The 24685-nt window shown below is 45.5% G+C and overlaps 1 protein-coding gene across 1 annotated transcript in view; it reads right to left on the reverse strand.

Moving 5' to 3' along the window:
- Positions 1 to 24685, reverse strand: part of CTNNA2 (catenin alpha 2) — a 542314-nt gene that overhangs the window by 480494 nt on the left and 37135 nt on the right. The window contains exons 3-4 of the mRNA XM_048508766.1: positions 16311 to 16430; positions 12234 to 12500 (exon numbers count right to left, since the gene is read on the reverse strand). Coding sequence (XP_048364723.1) covers positions 12234 to 12500; positions 16311 to 16430 — 387 coding nt within the window. The remainder of the gene's footprint in view (positions 1 to 12233; positions 12501 to 16310; positions 16431 to 24685) is intronic.

Raw genomic sequence — 24685 nt, forward strand, 5'->3', positions numbered from 1 at the left:
TGGGAAGGAAGAAAATCTCACTTTTCACTGCATTAAGGAGATTCAAGGTGGCCTACAAGGTCCTTTCCCTTCCTTCTCCTCAGAACAGACACCTTGTGAGGCAGGTGGGGCTGAGAGAGTCCTGAGAGAACTATGACTGGCCCAAGGTCACCCAGCAGGAATGTAGGAGTGTGGAAATACATCTGGCTCACCAGATAAGCCTCTGCCACTCAGGTGGAGGAGTGGGGAATCAAACCTGGTTCTCCAGATTAGAATCCACCTGCTCTTAACCACTATACCACACTGGTGATGAGGTGTGGCGCCTAGTGCAGGAAATTATAAATCTCTTCCTTAAATTGGGAATATTCCCAGGAAGGCTAAAAGAGGTGGTGTTGTGTCCACTGTTAAAGAAACCTCCAGATCTTCTAGATGCAGCCAACTGCCACACAGTTTTGAATTTATTGTTTCTGGGTAAGGTAGTTGAAAGAGTGGTGGCAAAGCAACTGCCAGTGTTTTTGGATGAGACATTGGCTCTGGTCGGACCATGGGATGGAAATTGTGCTGGTCACCATCACAGACAAGGTCCAGCTCCAACTGAATAGAATCACAGAATCATAGAGTTGGAAGAGACCCCCAGGGCCATCAAGTCCAACCTCCTGCCATGCAGGAACACACCATCAAAGAACTCCCGACATATGTCCATCCAGCCGCTATTAAAAAACCTCCCAAAAAGGAGACTCCACCACACCCAAGGTAGTGCATTCCACTATCAAACAGTCCTTACTGTCAGGAAGTTTTTTCCTGATGTTTAGGTGGAATCTCTTTTCCTTCACCTTGAACCCACGACTCCTGGTCCTAGTCTCTGGAGCAGCAGAAAACAAGGTTGAAGTCTATAAATTGATTGAAGTCTATAAAATTATGCACGGGGTAGAAAATGTTGACAGAGAGAAATTGTTCTCTCTTTCTCACAATACTAGAACCAGGGGGCATTCATTGAAAATGCTGGGGGGAAGAATTAGGACTAATTAAAGGAAACACTTCTTCACGCAACGTGTGATTGGTGTTTGGAATATGCTGCCACAGGAGGTGGTGATGGCCATTAACCTGGATAGCTTGAAAAGGGGCTTGGACAGATTTATGGAGAAGTCGATCTATGGCTACCAATCTTGATCCGCTTTGATCTGAGATTGCAAATGCCTTAACAGACCAGGTGATTGGGAGCAGCAGCCGCAGAAGGCCATTGCTTTCACATCCTGCACGTGAGCTCCCAAAGGCACCTGGTGGGCCACTGCGAGTAGCAGAGAGCTGGACTAGATGGACTCTGGTCTGATCCAGCTGGCTTGTTCTTATGTTCTTATGTTCTTAAGCTTGCTCCCTCACCAATATGACATCCATTCAAATATCTAAACATGGCTATCATGTCACCACTTAACCTTCTCTTCCCAATAGAGGTGGATCAGAGCTGCTGTTACGTTCAGACCTTACAGCAACATTTGACATGATCGGCTATGACCTTTCGACCCACTGCCTTGCCATTACTGGGGCCTTGTGTTTCTCTCCACACTGCGCCACAGAGAGAAAAAATATCTTATCGTGACATGCCTTTGAAGATGCCAGGAACGGATGTGGGTTAAACGTTAGGAGCAAAAACTACCAGACCAAAGCCTCACGGTGTAATCAAAGTGTTTAGACTAACTGCGACCAAGCGTGTCTTTAACCCTAAACTGCCAGAATGAAAAAAAGTTTAAGACAGGATGATACCAATGCAAAAATTGTACTCACAATTCGGAAAAGAAATACTTCTGCTTAGTGTCCACTAGATGTCAGGATGACATAACAAATAAAACACCTCCACAAAAGTCCAAAAGTTTTCAATGGAACAAAAATCTGTGCCGGAGGGCCAAACTACACCATTGACACACAGTCATGAGATGCTCTATCTTAGCAGGTCCATCTCTGGGGCAGGGATATCAATCTTGTGGGATCAACAACTTCCCTTGTACCTGATCCCAGTGGCGTACTGACAGAAAATGGAGCCCGGGGCAAGAACTGAGTTTTCCACACCCTCACTCAGGCAGCCCCTGGGGCAAGAAGGGGGGCTGGGAGCTGGCAAAGGCCAGGAGCCTGTGGGACCCACCTTCCCAACTTGCTCTGCCACCTGGCAGGGCCACCATCCAGAAGGCCACATTACCCCATATGTCCCCACTAGACCTCTGCATTCGGCAGAGGCCAATTTACTGGTACTCCCTGGCCCCTCAATGATGCGGCTGGCCTCCACTCGGGCCAGGACCTTTACAGCCCTGGCCCCTGCCTGGTGGAACACTCTTCCTCCATCTGTCCGGGCCCTGCGGGATCTTGGTGATTTCCGCAGGGCCTGTAAGACGGAGTTTTTCCGCCGGGCTTTTGGAGTGTCCAGCCGCTGAAAGTGCCCCCTCCCCCCCTTTCATCCCCACAGAACTTTGGGTCCATTATCATCTACAGGACCCACCCTCTCTTCTCTCCGCTCAGGAGGGTTTAAGAAGGATTTTAGCGGGCATTGTTATGTATTAATTGCTGCATTTTAACTTATATTATTGAAAGACTATTGTATTTGATTTTATGTCTATTTGTATTTGAACTTTATGTTGTTCACCGCCCAGAGCCCTTCGGGGGTTGGGCGGTATATAAGTTTGAAAAATAAATAAATAAATAAATAAATAAATAAATAAATAAATAAATAAATAAATAAATAAATAAATAAATAAATAAATAAATAAATAAATAAATAAATAAATAAATAAATAAGGCGCGTGGACAGGGCAGTGGTGGGGTTGGCCCAACGTTGTCTGCAGAGAGCACATGCCCGAGGGGAAGGAGGAGGGGAGTGGGGGTGATTTTCCATCCCCCACATGACTAAATGGGTGCCAACTGGGGACATTTGCCCCCATGTGTCCCCCTGGGCGGTACGCTCCTGACTGATCCTTCTCTGCAGCAGACTTGGAATCGCCCGCCTGAAAAAGTCAGGATGGCTCCCACGTTCCTGCCATTTTGCAAACTATTAAAAACAGAATCGTCCAAGAGGGTATTTTTACAAATAGGATGATGTCATAACAGATTGGTCCAGGAAAATTCACTGCATTTCTTCTGATGTAACATCATGTGGCTGTGGTATGGTACAGTATAGCCCAATCTTGTCACATCTCAGAAACTCAGCAGTGGTGGTACTTGGGTGGGTGACCTCCAAGGAAGACTCTGAAGAGGAAGGCAACGGTAAACCACCTCTGCTTCTAAATTGCCCTGAAAACCCACCAGGGGTCGCTATAAGTCAGCTGTGATTTGACAGCACTTTATGCACGCAGCAATGTGTTCTGCATTATTTAACATGCTATGTGTAATACCTACCTGGACAACAGTTCAGTTTAATATTTCTGCAAGTCTTAGTCTTATAACATCATTGATGAAATAGACTATTCTGCAGACTGCACTGATTAACAATGTGATATCCATCTTGAAACAGGTAAACGGAGATCCTATGGGTTGGCCACACAGGGAGAGCTGAGAGTTTCCAGCCTCTGACACTGGAGGGGGTCACTTTAACCCTGACCTCCTCGGTCTGGAGACTGGGAGTCTACCTGGATTCGTCTCTCTCTATTGAGACCCAGGTGGCTTCTACGGCCCAGGTGGCTTTTTTCCATCTTTGCCAAGCTCAGCAGCTGGGCCCTTATCTCTCCCAGGCTGACCTGGCCACAGTGATCCATGCCACAGTCACCTCCAGATTAGACTATTGTAACTCGCTCTACGCAAGGCTTTCTTTGCGGCTGATCTGGAAACTGAAACTCATCCAGAACGTGGCCATGTGGCTTCTCACAGGTCGCTCGATTAGGGATCACATCCCCCCTGTACTGCGTCGACTGCACTGGCTCCCAGTGGAATACTGGATCACCTTCAAGGTGTGGATTTTGAATTTTAAGGCCCTCCGCGGCCTGGGGCCCTCATACCTTAGGGACTGTCTCTCCCCATATGTCTCTACTCGGCCTCTGAGATCTGCGGAAGCAAACTTACTGATGGTCCCTGGCCTGAAAATGATGCGACTAGCCTCCACCCAGGCCAGGGCCTTTACTGCTTTGGCCCCTGTCTGGTGGAACACTCTTCCTCCAGACATCAGGTCCCTGCAGGACCTTGGACAGTTCTGCAGGGCCTGTTATGTTCCACCAGGATTTTGGAGGGGCCAGTGGCTGATTTGTCATCCCCCTGCATTCCCTGTATACCATCATAACTGGTTCCCATTACTGGTGTACCTAGACCCCTCATAGGCGGGTAGGAGGTCCTTGTCTGAGTTGCCATCTGCTATTGGGTTACTTGGTTTCTGCTGTGTTAAATTATTCTGGTTTTAGTTATATTGCAATTATATGTTTTAATGGTATTTTAATTGTTGTATACCGCCCAGAGCCCTTCAGGGGTGGCCGGTATAGTAAGTGCCACTAATAAACTAAATGATGTAAAATAAAACTAATGTATTTTACTATGGCATCTGGTTTTGCAAGTCAGAAGACATCAGATGCACGTGGTACTCACCTTTAGTGGCAGATTCTTTTTTCGTTTGTGTCCCTGGACACACAACAGTTAACAACTATGGAGGGACTGTGGCCCAGTGGCAGAAGGTCCCAGGTTCAGTATCCAGCATTGTCTGTGCTAGAGCAGGGGTCTGCAACCAGCAGCTCTTCAGATGTTCATGGACTACAATTCCCATCAGCCAATTGGCCATGGTGGTTGGAACTGATGAGAATTGTAGTCCATGAACATCTGGAGAGCCACAGGTTGCAGACCCCTGTGCTAGAGCTACAGGCTCATATTGTGGATGATGTGAAATGCCGCTGCCAGAGACCCTGGAGAGCCGCTGGCACTCTGAGTGGACAATACTGATTTTGTATTGTCGAAGGCTTTCACGGCCGGAATCACTTGGGTGCTGTGTGGTTTCCGGGCTGTATGACCGTGTTCTAGCAGCATTCTCTCCTGACGTTTCGCCTGCATCTGTGGCTGGCATCTTCACCATCAGATCCTCTGAAGATGCCAGCCACAGATGCAGGTGAAACGTCAGGAGAGAATGCTGCTAGAACACGGCCATACAGCCCGGAAACCACACAGCACCCAAATACTGATTTTGATGGGCCAAGGGTCCAATTCAGTATAAGACTGCTTTGCATGCTGTAAGACTTACTGGTAGATCCAGCGTGATGTAGTGGTGAAGGGCAGGGTTTGATAAGCCTCTGCCACTCAGGTGGAGGAGTGGGGAATCAAACCCACTTCTCCAGATTAGAATCCACCTGCTCTCAACCACTGCACCACGCTGGCTCTCATGATTTTGGGTTTCATTTAGGAGTTGTTTCATGTGCCTTTCAGCCTTCCAGTTCTGCACTCAAACTTTACACAGAAGCTTCTAACCACTATCCCTATAAAAAAGGATTGATTCAGTAAACAAAGCCACAGCAATCAGTCTGCAAACAAGGCGGTTACAATAGGACAGTGATGGCGAACCTGTGGCACGGGTGCCAGAGGTGGCACTCAGAGCCCTCTCTGTGGGCACACCCACCCGGAGCTCATCATGTGGGGGGGTGGAAAATCACCCCCCCCACACACACACACACATACATCTAGGCTGTCCTGGGCACGATCCTTTACCTGGGAGTAAGCTCGGTTGCTGGCCATGGGGCTTGCTTTTGAGTAAACCCTCCTAGGGTCGTGATGCACCCATTCGAAGTGTTGTACAGTTGCTTCACCAAGCTTACTCTTGAGTAACGGGCACCTCGGAGCCAACCGTGTTTTCTAAACTAAAACCTCAGTATTCAGGTTAAATTGCCTTGTTGGCACTTTGCAATAAATAAGTGGGTTTGGGGCTGCCATTTGGGCACTCGGTCTCAAAAAGGTTCGTCATCACTGCAATAGGACATTTTGGAGGTCATTAATTCGTAGGGTGACCGTAGGCTGGAAGCGACTTTGTGGCACATTCACACAAAATGGCTATTCCCCCTCTGACTGCTTTTAAGTCACTGACCACCTACTTAACCCAAGGGGCCATTTTAAAACAGCTCACTGTTCCAAAGTGGAAAAGGAATCCATTTCTAAGTACCTCAACAATAATCAACCTTTGACAGGTACCTTACGCCACTCCGCACCCGACAGTACTATCAAAAAAGAGTTTAAGTCAAAACTAACTTGTACTAATCTAAAAAAATAAATAAATCCCGCAATAATTGACCGCTGACCTTAATTAAGTTAGACAACGAAGAACAACATACGAACTTATCACAGCATAATACTGTCTAATAGAAACTGTCTAAACTCGCTTTTAGAAAACCACGCTACAAGAAATCTTGGGTGTCGACACAAAGGATCTTCCAAGACCAGCTGATTATATATCTGGCTAAGACTGGCACATCAAACGTTACAATTACTTTGTGACAGCTATTCAGAGATGGCTGCTCAAATGTTCATGAGATGCATCACTCAAGTTGAGCAGTAACGCCGTGCCTTTGTTCTGCGCAGAACAGTGGAGTCTCAGCTCTTTAGAAATCTATTTTCTTTGGCACCCTGCGGCTTTCAAACATTTATGTCTGTCAATAAACGAAGCCGGAGTTATGTCTTATTCAGATGTGGCAGTGTTCTCGTTGCGTTAATCTGGTAGGTTTCTTTTGACCTTCATCTGAAACTCCTGTAATGCAAACTTCACATTACATCGGTCTGCAAGCACAGAGGCACACAAACCTGTTCCTAAGCAACCGTGGGGAAAACAGGCATTCAATGAGACTTATGGAACAAGCAGTGCTTCGGCCTCAAAGAAGAAAAGTTTAGTCAGAAGGCCATTTGAGGAAATATTTCCAACACAGGCTTGAAGAAAAACAATGCAAAAGGAACAAGACACCATAGATGAAAGTGTGTTTGTCAAATGAACAACTGTCCATTTCCTCATGTTTGTGTACGAAGTATCATTTTCCTTGTTAGGGAAAAAAGTCCGACAACCTTTTCCAAAAAATGACAAACCACACACATTTACGCATCACAATGCTCAGATAAAGTGATGTTTATCAAGCCGACAAGAAAGCGAGAAAACGGCTGTTACCTGCAACGAGACAGATGCTACGGGAACATGCAGTATCTGCTGGAAGCCCCACACAGATATCCCATCCCATTAGTCATTGTGTTTATCACAATGTCCTTTTGGGGGAGTTCCATGCAGTCTTTTCTGGATCAGCTTGAAGCTGACAAACATCAGGTGATTCTGGTGTGGTTAAAATGTGTGCTGCATAAATTAAAAACACAGAACTCAAGGGAGGAGGGTTTTTTCTTCTTCTACAATTAGAGCTAACATCACCTTCAGGAGTTTACCCCCATCAGTGTCGACGCTTTGCAAATATGTCAACTACGCAGGGGTGGAGAAGATCTTGCAATTTATACCCATTGTCATGAGCCAGATTTGAGGGCAGCTGGACCTTAAAGGTCAGCTCGGTTTCCTGGATGTAAGTTTTCGAAAGGCAGGGCGTAAGCTCCCTGTCTGACAAATGGAATTTTGATTTGTACTGTCGAAGGCTTTCATAGCTGGAATTACTGAGGTGTTGTGGGGTTTCCGGGCTGTATGGCCGTGTTCCAGTAGCATTTTCTCCTGACGTTTCGCCTACATCTGTGGCTGGCATCTTCAGAGGATCTAATGGAAGTAAAGCAAGTGGAGTATATATACCTGTGGAATGTCCAGGGTGGGAGAAAGTACCATTTGCATTGGTTTAAAGTGTTAAGGGTGCAGTTTCCAAATGTGATTTGCATGTGTTAAGTGGAATCCACCCATTTTAGCATATGTAAGTAACAATGAAGTTGCATAATCAATTAGTGACTTTTGCTCACTTCTGCATTTGGTGCAATGGATGAACAGCTGTCTCCATTAAGAAGGAACCTCAGTTCTGGGGTGCTGTGTGGTTTCCGAGTTGTATGGCCATGTTCCAGTAGCATTTTCTTCTGATGTTTTGCCAGCGTCTGTGGCTGGCATCTTCCACAGAAACATGGAACTGTCAGGAGAAACATCAGGAGAAAATGCTACTGGAACACGGCCATACAGCCCGAACTTTGACTCTTGAAAACTTTTACACTGTATTATGTGTGTGAATAAAGCGGCATCAAGTCGCAGCCGACCTATGACAACTTTGCTGAGTTTTCCAGGCAAGAGACTAAGGCCCCTTCCGCACATGCAGAATAATGCACTTTCAATCCACTTCCAATGCACGTTGCATCTAGATTTTACTGTGCGGAATAGCAAAATCCACTTGCAAACAATTGTGAAAGTGGATTGAAAGTCCCTTATTCTGAACACGTGGAAGGGGCCTAACAGAGGTGGTTTGCCGCTGCCTTCCTCTGCGTACCAACCCTGGAGTTCCTTGGTGGTCTCCCGTCCAAATACTCACTAAGGTCAATCTGGCTAAACGTCTGAGATCTGAAGAGATCGGGTTAGCCAGGACAGGATTGGAATTTTATGATAGTTCAATTCCAAGTGGGTTAAACAAAAGTTTAACATTATTCATAGTCTGCTGGTTTGACTAAGCACTAAGCGACAAATTGGTACCAGTTTCGTCAAAAATCAATTCATATGATAAAAAACCCATTTACAAGAATCAAATGCCATAGAGACAAAATCATTCAAATGTAAAAAAGACTGAATAACTGAAGAAGAAGAAGAAGAAGAAGAACAAGAAGAAGAAGAAGAAGAGGAGGAGGAGGAGGAGGAGGAGGAGGAGGAGGAGTTTGGATTTATATCCCCCTTTCTCTCCTGCAGGAGACTCAAAGGGGCTTACAATCTCCTTGCCCTTCCCCCCTCACAACAAACACCCTGTGAGGTAGGTGGGGCTGAGAGAGCTCTGAGAAGCTGTGACTAGCCCAAGGTCACCCAGCTGGTGTGTGGGAGTGTACAGGCTAATCTGAATTCCCCAGATAAGCCTCCACAACTCAGGTGGCAGAGCTGGGAATCAAACCCGGTTCCTCCAGATTAGATATACGAGCTCTTAACCTCCTACGCCACTGCTGCTCCTGTATTTAAGGTTACCTGCATCCAGGTGAGTCCTTGCAAGCTTGTGCTATTAAAACTGATTTCCAGACAGTAGAGATAAGTTTCCCTGAAGAAAATAGCTGCTCCAGATGGCAGAATCTGGCATTGATATGATGTGAGACATCCTGAACCCGAAACTTAACTACCCTGCTAAGGTCCCTTCCCCTCCCCAAACCTCACTGTCTTCAGACTACACCCGCAAAAATATACAGGTGTTTTCCAACCCACAACTGGCAACCCCATCTCTATCACACGAAATGTGTTCTCTTAAACTGCAACTATGAAATCTAACAGACAAGGTATTTTGTCTTTCCATTTGCATTTTGCTTAAAATCAAATCAATACCGCACTTAAGAGTTTAAATTCACCTGTCTAACATAATTAACATGCCCAGATTTACTTGGACTGCCTATCCCCTTGAAAACTGGAAGCTGGCACCATTTTGCTGATTCAGCAGCTGCAGAAGCAAGACTTATTGATCAATGTTCAAGCTCACAACAGACCAATATTAGCACTGACTGCAAGAACTATAATTTTCAGAATTCCAGCAATAATTATGCATCAAAACAAAATGGTCTCGCACAAGTTTATTGCTGTTTGGAAGGAAATCCATAGAGGAGGAGGAGGAGGAGGAGGAGGAGGAGTTTGGATTTATACCCCCCTTTTTCTCCTGTAATAAGACTCAAGGTGCCTTACAAACTCCTTTTCTAGGGTGTTGTGGGTTTCCCGGAATGTATGGCCGTGTTCCAGTAGCATTTTCTCCAGACTTCACCTGCATCTGTGGCTGGCATCTTCAGAGATCCTCTAAAGATGCCCACCACAGAAGGAGGCGAAACGTCAGGAGAAAATGCTACTGAAACACGGCCATACATTCCGGGAAACCCACAACACCCCAGTGATTCCGACCATGAAAGTCTTCAACAATATATTAAACTCCTTTCCCTTCCTCTCCCTGCAACAGACAACTTGCGAAGTAGGTGGGACCAAGAGAGTTCTGAGAGAACTGTAACTGGCCCAAGGTCACCCAGCAGGAATGTAGGAGCAGGGAAACAAATCTGGTTCACTAGATAAGACTTCACCACTCATGTGGAGGAGAGGGGAATCAACCCAGTTCTCCAGATTAGAGTCCAGAGTCCACCTGCTCTTGGCCACTATAACAGAACATAACTTAATCCACAGAAAACGGAAGCACTTTGGATTTGTGGTAAAACTGATGCAGGAATTGGTGTCCAACTATTGTAGATGAAATATTTTAATTAGGTTTATATCCCACCATTTTCTGACAGTTTCCAGGACAGTTGTCAGTAGAACTAGATAGGTGCCTTAAGGTTGTTTCTGGATGTCTGTATTACTGGAGGAACAGGGAATACTAGCCTTTTTTTTTACTCCATCAGCTGTTAATTAGTTCTTAAGCTAGACTCTTTGAAGCCTGCCAAGAAATAAATAAAGAGGATAACCTTTTTTCTAAGCGGGGGTGGGTGCTTGGGTGAGATTCCTTGGTGTGACATTGTTATGGCAACCCAGATGCTACTTATGTACCAAGGTCACAGACTGCCTTCATTCTAATTGAAGCTAGAATTCAGCTGAGATCATTTTAACAGCATATCTATTGCTCATGGGATGCTTCAGTCATCAGGCCCAGTGTGAGGTCACTATTTTGCTAGTCTTCAGGCTTTCTTTGCCTTCTAAGCTTAATGTATACATTTCTGTCTGTCTGAACTCTGCCTGAACTCCAGTGACTTGTTTCCCAGCTGCTACTACTGACAGGGCATTGTGTAGGTATACAAGAAGAAGAAGAGTTTGGATTTATATCCCCCCTTTCTCTCCTGCAGGAGAGAAAAAAGGGCTTACAATCTCCTTGCCCTTCCCCCCTCACAACAAACACCCTGTGAGGTAGGTGGGGCTGAGAGAGCTCGAGAAGCTGTGACTAGCCCAAGGTCACCCAGCTGGCGTGTGTGGGAGTGTACAGGCTAATCTGAATTCCCCAGATTAGCCTCCAGAGCTCAGGTGGCAGAGCTGGGAATCAAACCCGGTTCCTCCAGATTAGATACACGAGCTCTTAACCTCCTACGCCACTGCTGCTCACTGCTGCTAAATTAGTATATGCTAATTTAGCTGCATCGTTTTCTATGTGTTCACTTGACTGGGTTGTGTTTCTACTGCATTTTAAGGTGTTTCTTTTTTTTTTCTTGGCTTTCTTTGTAAGCTGCCAAACTCCTTTTTCCTTTTATTTTTTTTAAACTGCCTTCCCCCTAAAGTCCTTAAACACAGTGTTGCTCTGAGTCCCACACAGTAAAGTAAAAAAAAGAAAAGGCAACCCCCCCCCCCTTCTGACATCACAAAGACCTTAACAGCTTGGTTGCAAAGTACCTGATTCCCTGCCCCACCCACATCAACCTGGCCAAACGTTGAGACTCAAAGATGGCACCTTCTTCTAGGAACCAAGCAAGCAAGAGGATGTTGGTTGTAGAGGGATCATGGCTCAGTGGTACAGCACTTACTTAGGATGCAGAAGGTCCAGGTTCAATCCCTGACAGCAAGAAGGAGAAGGAGACTCAGAGGGGCTTACAATCTCCTTTCCCTTCCCCCCTCACAATAAACACCCTGTGAGGTGGAAGGGGGGGGGCTGAGAGAGCTCCAAAGAACTGTGACTAGCCCAAGGTCACCCAGCTGGCATGTGTTGGAGAGTACAAGCTAATCTGGTTCATCAGATAAGCCTCTACAGCTCACGTGGCAGAGCGGGGAATCAAACCCAGTTCTCCAGATTAGAGTGCCCCTGATTTTAACCACTACACCACGCTGGAAAGGACGGGAAGCAGTTGATGTGAAAGACCTCTATTGCCCCTGGGGGAGCTGCTGCCAGTCTGAGTAGGCAATACTTGATGGACTAAGGATCTAATGCAGTATCAGGCAGCTCCATGAGAAAACTGGTTGGAAGGGCCTTTTCGGCTGTTGCCTCTTAGGCCATGCCCACCCACTGGAGGTGAAAGAGACGTCCTCTCTTAAGGCCTTTCGGAAGGAAGGAAGGAAGGAAGGAAGGAAGGAAGGAAGGAAGGAAGGAAGGAAGGAAGGAAGGAAGGAAGGAAGGAAGGAAGGAAGGAAGGAAGGAAGGAAGGAAGGAAGGAAGGAAGGAAGGAAGGAAGGAAGGAAGGAAGGAAGGAAGGAAGGAAGGAAGGAAGGAAGGACTTACATCGAATTCATTCAGCGCAGCAGCAAGCTCCCCGATGCCAGTGTGCCCCTTATTTTCATCAGTGGGAGAAGTGGCTTGAGCTGCATTCGAGATGCCCGCAATCGCTTCCTGGACTTGCTTGAACACGTAATCCCTGTTGGCTCTGGTCGCTGCCACGTCAGGGTGGCGGAGGAAAGCTTGCGAGGCCGTGTACAGCATGGTGGCATTCTTCTTCAGGGCGCCACGTGCAGCCGCCATCTCGTCCCTACAGTGGGGATCTTTCAGTTCCTGGAAGAGATTGTTGCGGCGGTTATTTTTAAAAGTGTGTGCTAGCCATGCAGAATTCACATCATCTTTGTTCCAAATACTTGGAGAAGGTCTGCACATCTAATCTGTGTGCCACTTTTCCTCCAAGTACCTTCGGGAGGTGTAAAAGGGATGCATTATGCCACAAGCAACCTGGTGAAGCTTACAGCTTTATAATACTTCAGCTGGGTGAAGCATTGCAAACGTGTAAACTTTACCAAGTTACCTGTGTACACCCTGCCTATCAGGTTATTGTAAGACACTGTTCTCAAGTAGAATCACAGAATCATAGAGTTGGAAGAGACCCTAAGAGCCATCAAGTCCAACCCCCTACATTACGGGAACACACAATCAAAACACTCCAGACAGGAGGAGGAAGAGGAGGAAAAGTTTGGATTTATATCGCACCTTTCTCTCCTGTAAGGAGACTCAAGGTTGCTTACAAGGTCCTTTTCCTTCCTCTCCCTACAACAGAGGTAGGTGGGGCTGAGAGAGTTCCCAGAGAACTGTGACTAGCCCAAGGTCACCCAGCAGGAACTTAGGAGTGTGGAAACACATCTGGTTCACCAGAAAAGCCTCTGCCACCCAGGTGGAGGAGTAGGGAATCAAACCCAGTTCTCCAGATTAGAATCCACCTGCTCTTAACCACTACACCAGGGAATGCTTCCAGCTCACCCAAGTGTCCAGCTAGGAAAGCAGCCTCTCCCTTCCTCCTGTGGAAGATGGGACCATGACAGGTCAGAAGATGAGGCCATATTCCAGGACCATTTCCCCATCCCAGTTTGCTTTGAAAAATGCAACCTCAACTCAGAGGACTGTATTGTGCCTTCCTTGTAAACTACCTTCAGAGAGGCAGGTTTCAAACTTAGTTTTTATTTGCTACAGATTTTATTTAGCCTTTGGTCAGCAGTTGTTAGTCACCCTGTAGGTCATTCTTTTTCCCCCTGCTCCTCTTATAATCAGTGGCTTTAAGAACAAGGCTTTATTTGTTGGCTTTGCATTTGTTTTTGAAGAACTGAAGTCTCCTAATGACCATTCTGTTCTTCCTAAGTATCTGCCTTTTATGTCTGACAAAGAGTAGATGGGGGTAACTGTTGGAATCTACAGCCTTGCTTGCATGCAGCAGCACGGAATTCTGGGAGATCTCTACGAACATTCTAAAGGTGACAGTTGGAAACAGTTGCTCCCTGACTCTTGCTGAGGAAAGATGTTGTTATGTGTTCTGTTAACCAAAAGCCTCTGACTGAAATGTTTAATATTATAGACTATGCTTGAAAATGTAACCTAACAATGAACTGTGAATGCATCGATGTATATAAGTGATATTTTGTTCATGTATATAGTCTATTTCTCAGTTTAAGTAAAGCTATATGTCTATGATTTCTGAGGTGAAAAGTCTGGTCTTTAGCAAGATAACTGTTCTTATCATAAAGTAGCGTAAAAAGCTACATTCTGCTTGTTACTCTGCAAACAGGATTATATACAAATAAACCTGTTGACCTTCAGTAACCTGAAGTTCCAACAACCCCGTTTTTCACAAGGGAAACTTGTTTGCTTCATGAGAGATCGGGAGCAGCAGAGAGGCCAGCTAAAACTGCAGAATTCCCTCTAACGCCACTTCCGCATGAGCCAATAAACCTGGGATGGGGATGGGGAAAAAACTGTTCGGGGGGCGGGGGGGGGGGGCTTCGCATAGCTCCCACCCAGTGATGGGATTCAGCCAGTTCGCACCACTTCGGCAGAACCGGTTGTTAAAATGGTGCTTGTTAAACAACCAGTTGTTAAATTATTTGAATCTGAGCATCGGAACCGGTTGTTAAATTATTTGAATCTCACCACTGCTCCCGCCCCTAAAGAGAGGTTGCCCTGTGCTATCTCTCCCAAAACGGGCTATTCGAGAATCACGCTATCTGTGATTATTTGGTTTTAATGTAGGTTGCAGCCGCTCATGAGCAAACGGCTGCCCCGGGAATAGCTTTACTCGGCTGCAGTTCCCGTTTTTTAAAGGTCCCCACCTCGCAGCTGAGTAACCACACAGGGTCGCAGGGACAGCAGCACGGCTGTGAGGGTCTATGCCAGCCTGTCCACGTAGCTATGCAGCGAGGGAGGTAAGGAACAAAATTAAAACCACAGAGGCATGACAGCAACCCACATTGTTTCCGCGGGCTCCAGTCACTGCCTGCACAGAGGCATGTGAACGGGAAACGGGAATGGGAAAACAGGAGAGTAGGTTACTATATCCTGCCTGCAACCCGCTCTCCCTGTGCTGTGCAGAAGGGTCCTAAAAGAGCATGGAATGGAAACAGGAAGGAGATTGTGGGGAGAGGACCCAGCAAGAGGAAAAAGAGAGGCACCACTGGTGGGGGGCAGGCCCCCTCTCCTGACAAAACCGTCATTGGATGATTAGAGTCACTGTACACATTCTGGTTCCTTGTTAACACATTCTGGTTCCTTGTTAACAACTTATATCTTTATTTTAGTAGCCTAGCAAATGTCATCCTGTGCTCATAAACATTGCAAAAGCTTTTTATAATTACATGTGACCTATTTTTGTTTAAAAGCAAGCTCTCTACTGTGATCAAAGCATGCGATGACCAATCAACGAAGAAAGCCCTGAATAAACAGGACTATTACAAGGAATTCTTAAAAAATACTGATTCCATGCACAGAATATTGTTGCTGTTATTTTTAATTGTTTTTAACAACATAACTTATATATCACTACCACTTTTCCTCCTAAGAAAGTTGCCATAGGTAGAGCGTCTGACTAAGACCAAGGGTCTAATCCAGTGATGGCGAACCTATGGCACGGGTGCCAGAGGTGGCACTCGGAGCCCTCTCTGTGGGCACACGCACACAGAGTTCGTCATGTGGAGGGTGGAAAATCACACACACACACACACCCCACAAACACATCTAGGCTGGTCTGGGCCACTGAGCACGATGTGTGTGCACCATGGTGAGCAAGGAGGACTCGGCTGGCGGGCCTGGTGCCTGTGCTCCGGGTGACTGCTGGCCGAGGGGGAGGGGGAGGAGGCAGAGATGCTAGAGAGGCACAGAGTGGTGCGCAAGGTGGCCCCTGCTCAACTGGGTGGGGCGGAGGAAGAGGGAGCCAACCATTTTTTTCTAAACTAAAACCTCAGCATTCGGGTTAAATTGCCGGGTCGGCACTTTGCGATAAATAAGTGGGGTTTGGGTTGCAATTTGGGCACTCGGCCTCGAAAAGGTTCACCATCACTGGTCTAATCTCTAGTCAGCCATTTTCTTGCGGGGCGTGCCATTTTCCTACCTGACAGGTTTGTTGTGAGGATAAAAGAGAGGAGGGTGTGTGTTTGATGGAGCATCCTGAGTTCACTAAAGCAAGGACAGGAGGAAGACAGGCAGATCTGAGTCTGGTCAGGAGAAATCTGGTAATTCCTAGAGCTACTGTTGTTGCTTCTGGGTTTTCCCTGGAAGTAATGGCATCACCCTCACAAAGTTGGTGAGCTGTTTGTTTTTCCCCACTGACAACAGCATCCCCTGTCCCAACTGGAAGGAAGGGGGAGGTTTGGAAGCCCCGACCTAAACACAGAGGCTCTTTTCGCACATGCAGAATGATACACTTTCAATGCACTTCAGAGCTGTGAGGAAAAGCAGAATCCACTTGCAAACAATTGTGAAAGTGGATTGAAAGTGCCTTATTCTGCATGTGCAGAAGAGGCCAGAGTCCCTGAACTTGCTAAAAAGACAGGTTGCTTTTTCCTTATGATCCTAATAAAATATAACTCCCTTAGCATTTCCCCACATACTTACCTGTTGCCTTCTCGCAGCGACGTAGTTCAGTTTCACCATCTCCTTCCCAAATTCCTTGAAGCGATTTGCAAGGTCTTGCTCATTTGTGGCATTCTTCACAGCTTCGAGAGCTTCTTCTACCTAAAACACAGAATGGACTGTTAAGGGGGTTTTTTTTGGTGGTTGGTGATATTTACTTTTTTTTAAAAAATGTAAATTGTGATTAACTTTATTGGTTTCCTTGGATGGTCCTTTTTTGTGATTCTGAAAGCTGTATAGTTTTATTCCATGTTTTATTATTGATCTATATAAATCAATCAATTGATAGACATAGGACCGCATGAGGAGGGGAGGGGAGAGGAGAGAGAGAGAGAAAGAGAGAGAGAGACGAAGAAAGAAAGAAAGAAAGAAAGAAAGAAAGAAAGAAAGAAAGAAAGAAAGAAAGAAAGAAAGAAAGAAAGAAAGAAAGAAGGAAGGAAGGAAGGAAGGAAGGAAGGAAGGAAGGAAGGAAGGAAGGAAGGAAGGAAGGAAGGAAGGAAGGAAGGAAGGAAGGAAGGAAGGAAGGAAGGGAAAGTGAGAAAGAAAGAAAGAAAGAGAGAGAGAAAGAGAGAAAGAGAGAAAGAAAGAAAGAAAGAAAGAAAGAAAGAAAGAGAGAGAGAAAGAAAGAAAGAGAGAAAGAGAGAAAGAGAGAAAGAGAGAAAGAAAGAAAGAAAGAAAGAAAGAAAGAAAGAAAGAAAGAAAGAAAGAAAGAAAGAAAGAAAGAAAGAAAGAAAGAAAGAAAGAAAGAAAGAGGGAGGGAGGGAGGGAGGGAGGGAGGGAGGGAGGGAGGGAGGAAGGAAGGAAGGAAGGAAGGAAGGAAGGAAGGAAGGAAGGAAGGAAAAGAAAAGAAAAGAAAAGAAAAGAAAAGAAAAGAAAAGAAAAGAAAGAAAGAAAGAAAGAAAGAAAGAAAGAAAGAAAGAAAGAAAGAAAGAAAGAAAGAAAGAAAGAAAGAAAGAAAGAAAGAAAGAAAGAAAGAAAATTAGTTATGCCAGGTGGACATGCCCAAATCCTTGGACACAACATTATTTGGATCCCAGCTTCAAACTGGGACAGCCAAACCAGGAGGGAGTCCAATATTTTTATGCTTCCTTAGAGTGGGAGATTAACTGAATGGGTGTTAAATTCCCTCACAGACTTGGCTGATCTCTATCATGAATAAAAACACACCTTGAAATGGATTTTTAAAAAGCCTTCAGTATGTCTCAAAAGTCTATTTCAAGTTTCCAAATGCCTTGATTGAGGCAAAACACTGGCAAAATTGGATTTCGTGCTTCTAACTGCCACCCATCGAGCCATCAGAGAAAGAGCAGGAAGCACACAAGTGACACCTCCCATCATATTTGTATTCATTTCCACGGAGGAAAGACCCTGGTGTCTCACTTACAATTGTCGATAACACAACCACAGGAGGAAAGTAGAAAGCAACCGGGCCATTGTGTTCACATCCTGTTATTGCTAACAGCCTTCTCTTTTATTTGAAACCTCGGAGAAAGGTAGGAAGCAGTCTAGTCCCCTCCACTGTATTGATAACCTGTTAAGCTAAGAGCCTCCTACCCAAAGGACACTCGTTGTATATTTTAGCCATCTTTACGTAGGTTTCCGATTTGCAGAAGCTGACTTGGGCTGCTGAAAAGCTGGATAACTAAGATCTGTAGACAATCACCAGACTCTAGATTTTCAAATTAGAAGCCTTCATTGACAGACATCAGATGGCATGGCTTGGGAAAGCCGGTTCTGGTGAACTGTCTTTAGGTACGACCTCTTATTCCCCCAGGCCTCTTCTCTTACCCCCTCCCTCTTTCTCATCCCCACACCAAAGACAGAGTGGAATAGAGCAGGAATGTTTCAACCCTTACTCAAGGCCTGTGTGAAAGATACGGGTGGGAGCCAGCTCTCGGGTGCCTCTCCTTCGCTACATTTTGCAGACTAAGGGAAGGTGAGAAAATGAAAGTAAAGATCTATGAACATGACAGATCTCTTTTTGATATCAGGAAGAGCCTTCGTAACACTCTGTCCCCTTCAAGTCCCCCCTCCCTCTTTCGGCCATTTGGGGTAGGCCCAGTGGAACGCACAAAAAAGCCTGGGCACACACATGTGTGTTGTGTCCACCCACTCATTGTATGCTGCTGGGTAATTTGTCCAGAAGCCTTCATTGACAGACTTTATTTGGATCACAGGGTTGTTCCGGTCTTAGGATATACCTGCTGGCATCCCACAACAGATGGAGTTGATAAAGGAGCAGCAGTGGCGTAGGAGGTTAAGAGCTCATGGATCTAATCTGGAGGAACCGGGTTTGATTCCCAGCTCTGCCACCTGAGCTGTGGAGGTTTATCTGGGGAATTCAGATTAGCCTGTACACTCCCACACACGCCAGCTGGGTGACCTTGGGCTAGTCACAGCTTCTCGGAGCTCTCTCGGCCCCACCCACCTCACAGGGTGTTTGTTGTGAGGGGGGAAGGGCAAGGAGATTGTAAGCCCCTTTGAGTCTCCTGCAGGAGAGAAAGGGGGGATATAAATCCAAACTCTTCTTCTTCTTCTTCTTCTTCTAAATGAAAAGCAAAGCAAAGAACTAACTCCTTGCCGTCTACTAATTTACAGACTTTCAAATACAAAATGATACGACAGGCACAACATGAAGAACAGGAGCACTGAGGTGCTAGTGACTATGAACCTTCAATTTTATTTATTTACTTGTTTAAATTCTTGTGCTTATACACCATCTATTCCAAAAGCCGGGAGTTGTCACAAATAGACAAGCACAGAATCGGGCGGAAAAACATCCGCCGCAGTTGTTGAGATTCACAATACAAGATATGGAGACTCTGAGGCTTTGCCATCAAGTTAGCGTTGCAAAGATGGTGATAATCATAAATAAACCGTCGTGACAAATCACTCTCTCACCGTGGCTTACGTGAAAGCAGGGGGCCACGACTAGAACAAAAAATACGTCAATATTCTAATTCCATCTGCTTGCAAAAACTTATTTCCTGCCACAGAAGAAGCAGCAATTACATGTTGCAGGACGATTCCTGTCAAAACAGCAAAACTCCCAAATTTAAGAACTGGAAAAGCATTGCCTGAATGTAACCCAGAGCTTTCAGATGCTCTGGGAAGGAGCATATCTCCAACCAAAATGGAAATAAGACAGGTTGGACTTACCGTCAGCCTTTCTTTTATTCAGTGGGGCGAAATAATCCTGGCAGGGCAGCTAACACCAGATATTCAGGCAGAGCTATGCAAAAAAAAATTTGCTACTCTTCTGGACTGCAGGGGGCTGGCCCTTCCGGGAATACTGTAGCCTTGTCCTACAAGTTGTATTGTACTTTTAAAACAAAATTATATATCCCACCTCTTCACTAAGGCCCCTTCCACACATGAAGAATAATGCACCTTCAATCCACTTTCACAATTGTTTGCATGTGGATTTTGCTATTCCACACAATCAAATCCAGCATTGAAAGTGGGTTGAAAGTGCATTATTCTGCATGTTGCAGAAGGGGCCTAACCCAATCATTTCTCTCAGGGTGGGAAGGGGATGGCCCAACCTGCTGTTCTCCTTCAGTGGGGTTTCATCACCCAGGCTGGTAACGTACCTAAGACCCTTCCAGGGTGGGAACAACGTATTTATTGGCTCACCTCATTGGTCCAGGAGTGCTAACTTGTTGAAAAAACTCTCCTTCCAAAGGCAGCTGAAGCTGAAGCCTGCTAGTCCAGTTTATAATGGGGCACAAACGTAGTAAAGGAAGACCGCATCACCGCCTGTCATATTCTCTGCCGCAAGGGCTCCAGAAGCAAAAGCGTCCATTGATGCTGCAGCCCTGCTAGAATGTGCAGTTACATGTACCGGAACCTGTAGGCCTTGATTTTCAAGAAAAGCCACCTTCCAAGTTATGTATTGCCTTACCCATCTCACTATAGGGCTTTGGAAGCCTTTTTCCTTTGTTTAAGAACATAAGAACATAAGAACTAGCCTGCTGGATCAGACCAGAATCCATCTAGTCCAGCACTCTGCTACTCACATTGGCTCACCAGGTGCCTTTGGGAGCTCACATGCAGGATGTGAAAGCAATGGCCTTCTGCGGCTGCTGCTCCTGAGCACCTGGTCTGCTAAGGCATTTGCAATCTGAGATCAAGGAGGATCAAGATTGGTAGCCGTAGATCGACTTCTCCTCCATAAATCTGTCGAAGCCCTTTTTAAAGCTATCCAGGTTAGTGGCCATCACCACCTCCTGTGGCAGCATATTCCAAACACCAATCACACATTATGTGAAGAAGTGTTTCCTTTTATTAGTCCTAATTCTTCCCCCCAGCATTTTCAATGAATGCCCCCTGGTTCTAGTATTGTGAGAAAGAGGGAAAATTTCTCGCTGTCAACATTTTCTACCCCAGGCATAATTTTATAGACTTCAATCATATCCCCCCTCAGACGTCTCCTCTCCAAACTAAAGAGTCCCAAACGCTGCAGCCTCTCCTCATAAGGAAGGTGCTCCAATCCTTCAATCATCCTCGTTGCTCTTCTCCGCACTTTTTCTATCTCTTCGATATCCTTTTTGAGATGTGGCGACCAGAACTGAACACAGGACTCCAAGTGCGGTCGCACCACGGCTTTATATAAGGGCATGACAATCCTTGCAGTTTTATTATCAACTCCTTTCCTAATTATCCCCAGCATAGAGTTTGCCTTTTTCACAGCTGCCATGCATTGAGTTGACATTCCCATGGAACTATCAACTAAGACGCCCAAATCTCCCGTTTCTGCTCCCGTCTGCCACAAACATTGCATCCATGAATCTAAAGGGTTGCATTCTCTCAATGTAGAATTTTAGAGCCCTTCTGAGATCAAGAGGACGCCATTCTTGTTCCTTAGAGTGAACCAGTCCTGGACAATAAGATGGCAAAACCACCGATTGACTCAAATGGAAGTGCAAATGCACTTTTGGTCCAAATGAGGGATCAGTCCTCAATGTCACAGACTCCTTGTCGACGGTGTTGAGTTTCTTATAGAAAAGGAACTGACGTCCTTCTGGAACTGACTCAGTTCTGACACCCTTCTGGCCAGAGTAAAGGATATAAGAGAAGCCACCTTCTAAGTTAGCATGTCTAACTTTCCCAAAGACTCTAAAGATCTTCTAATAAGACCCTTTGGAACTCCGCCTAGGCTCCAGGAAGGGAACTGGTGTATTATAGGGGGAAACAACTTTTCACTTTGTACCATAAACGAGGTGGTAGAGCCACTGTCCCATTCGTTCTGTTGACACCAATTCTATGGCTGAGATGTCCAGAAGATCCTGCAAAGCCTCTTATAATATGGTATTTTTTTCTGGGGATTTTGGAACCAGAGATCTTTGGAATACGCACAGAGAAGTGGGGAGGTGATTTGGTTTTGTACCCTTCTCACACCACTCCACGGACCCACGCATTGCTGATGGTCTTCTCCCACACAGTAGATGGCCTCCCTCAGCACAGCCAAGCAGAAGGAAACTTCCAGGGGACGGATACTTTGTCCTGTATGTCATTGAACTGGTGTCCCTGATGTCTGGCTCTGTATCCAGAGGTGGATTGGAACCCTCCTTGGTCCTCCTGCTTGAAGGAGGGGAGAAAGGAGCGAAACAATTTCTTTGCCTTGTGATTTTTTGCTGCCAAACTTGAGGAAAAGGCACCGCCTTATTCTCCTTGGTTTTGACAAGGACTTTATCGGGTGCAGTCACTCCAAACAGCAGCTTGCCCCCCAAACCACTCTGTTGAAGAGTTTCCTTTGGTTTGTGAGTCAACTCTCCAGTTTTTTAGCCACACGTTTCTGCAAACCTGAACCACAGCTGCCTGTAATCTGACACAGAACGGCAGCGAGGCCTCCGCTACAGATTTGGATGCCCTCTGCATCTTTAACAGTGAACTCCTTAAAGGCATGTGGTCCACCTCCTAATCTTGCAGGAGAGCATCAGACCTGATCACTGATGCTCTAACAATGTTTGAGAGCTCACCAGAGAGGAGGGGTCGCATGCCATTTTTTAACCTTTGTTCATTCTTCTGATCCAAGACGTCCTTTAGAACATTCTCCCCATCCTTGGAAAGAATTGCTCCTGAATGTAGGGCAACTACTGGGGCGTCCAACAAAGGCACTTTTAATTCTGCCCTAGAGAACTGCTAATCCCCGGGGAGGCCCACTTCTTTTTGAAGACTGACTCAAAATGTTCTGGGAAAGGACAGTCAGAAATAGTCTTTGCTGACTTCTTGAAAGCCCAGTCATCCAGGTTAGCAGAGGACAACTCTTCATTTTCTTGATCTCCCCGCTTCAGCTGTTATTTCAAAGTGCTTATGGTCTCATTCAGAAGTCTCTGAAAAATTTTCCCTTGCAAACAATCTAGACGAATTCTTCCTATACTCTTCCTCATTCCCTGACTAATCACCTTCCTCCCTATTCGAGCCCGTAGCTTCAGATCTGGTGAAGTAAGAATCCTCCATGTCCATCTCAGAGTCACAGCGGTACAAATGACGCCCTTTCTTCAAGGCTTTGTTGTATCAGTTTGGGGTTGCTCCAAAAGCTAAATAGTTTGGCAGGCAATATTCATTGCAATTTTTTGGTCTCATACGGTCTTCTAACCATGCAAAACACGCAAATACCCTGTTTCCCCGAATATAAGACATCCCCGGAAAATAAGACGTAGTAGAGGTTTTGCTGAAGTGCGAAATATAAGGCATCCCCCAAAAGTAAGACGTAGCAAAGCTTTTGTTTGGAAGCATGCCTGACGAACAGAATACAGAAATATAAGACATCCCCTGAAAATAAGACGTAGCGCATCTTTGGGAGCAAAAATTAATATAAGACACTGTCTTATATTCAGGGAAACACGGTAAATGCAGTTCTTATCAGAAATAAAGATTTTTTTAAAAAAAAGAACTCTGATAAGAATGAGCTGAGGATCCCAACCTGGGGGACAGGTACCTTCAGGGGTACGCACTACAGCACTTTTGGGGGGTGGGGGGTATAACATGAAAAAAAAACCTACAGAATGGGTTTGATAAAACAGGAGTACAATTTCAGGGAAATGGTTGCCAAGGGGTACTCTAGCAAAAATAATTGTGAACCACAGTAATAGAAGGTACTTACATTAAGACTGAGATAGAAGAATTTTGCCAGCAGTTACAGATTTAAATTACATGGATACTCGTGAGGACCCTGAGCCAGATGTTGATATTTAAATTGATGGAGGAAAGGATAGAGTTGCACAGTTCTCTGACACACGCAACAAAGAAACAAGTGGGGCCCAAAGGTGCAGGCACATTACAGAGACCATCACCATCCCAAAGGTAGAATTAGAAAATTAGCTTTGCAGCCTCTGAGGCAGAATCAGATGTTAACTGTCAGAAATGGGGTCTTGAATGGTAAGTTACCAGGCATTATATCTGTTCTGCCTACAAGCCTAGTAATAAAGACAAGCATGCTAATAAATGGAAATTAACGTTATCTCTGAGGTCTGAGCAAACCAAACTAGAAGAAGAAGAGAAGAGTTTTGATTTATACCCTACCTTTCTTTCCTGTAAAGAAGATTCAAGGTGGCTTACAAACTCCTTTCCCTTCCTCTCCCCACAACAGACACACCTTGTGAGGGAGGTGGGGCTGAGAGAGTTCAGAGAGAACTGTGACTACCCCAAGGTCACCCAGCAGGAATGCAGGAGTGCAGAAACACATCTGGTTCACCAGATAAGCCTCGGCCACTCAGGCAGACGAGTGGGGAATCAAACCCAGTTCTCCAGATTATAATTCACCAGCTCTTAATCACTAAACCAAACTGGCACGAAGGGTGAAATTTAAACCTGTAACAATGTAGTTGGCAAATTAAAAAATTAATCTACTACCAAGTCACCACTGCACATAGTATTGCACACAACAATGGGGTGTGACTAATGGCGAGGGAGAACATTCGGGATTATTTTCTCAGATCTCTCTTTAATCTACACCATAACACATCTGCAGCAATGCTGATCACCAATATCTGGCTGCAAACTAATAACTCCCATGTATTTGAAGGGCTAATCATATCAAGGCTAAATGTACAGCATATGGAAGATGGAAGACAGACGAAGATGTCACTCTAGCATCAGCAAACAAACGCTTTAGCAAGTATTTGGACAACGGATTGTGGAGCTATGAAATTTACTTAGAAGCTGGTTTCCAGATAGACTGAGTTTATAATGCTAGGATTCTGCCAGGGCAAAATTAAGACTCTCTTCCTTTTTGTTGAAACTGTCCTGGTGTTTGTGGATTTCAATGGTTTCCCTGTGCAGTCTGACATAATAGCAGTCAGGGTTGTCAAGAATTTCTGCATCTTCAACTACGATTCTAGGTCAGGCTTGGT

Source organism: Sphaerodactylus townsendi, linkage group LG10 (genome assembly GCF_021028975.2).
Source record: "Sphaerodactylus townsendi isolate TG3544 linkage group LG10, MPM_Stown_v2.3, whole genome shotgun sequence".
Classification (NCBI taxonomy): Eukaryota; Metazoa; Chordata; class Lepidosauria; order Squamata; family Sphaerodactylidae; genus Sphaerodactylus; species Sphaerodactylus townsendi.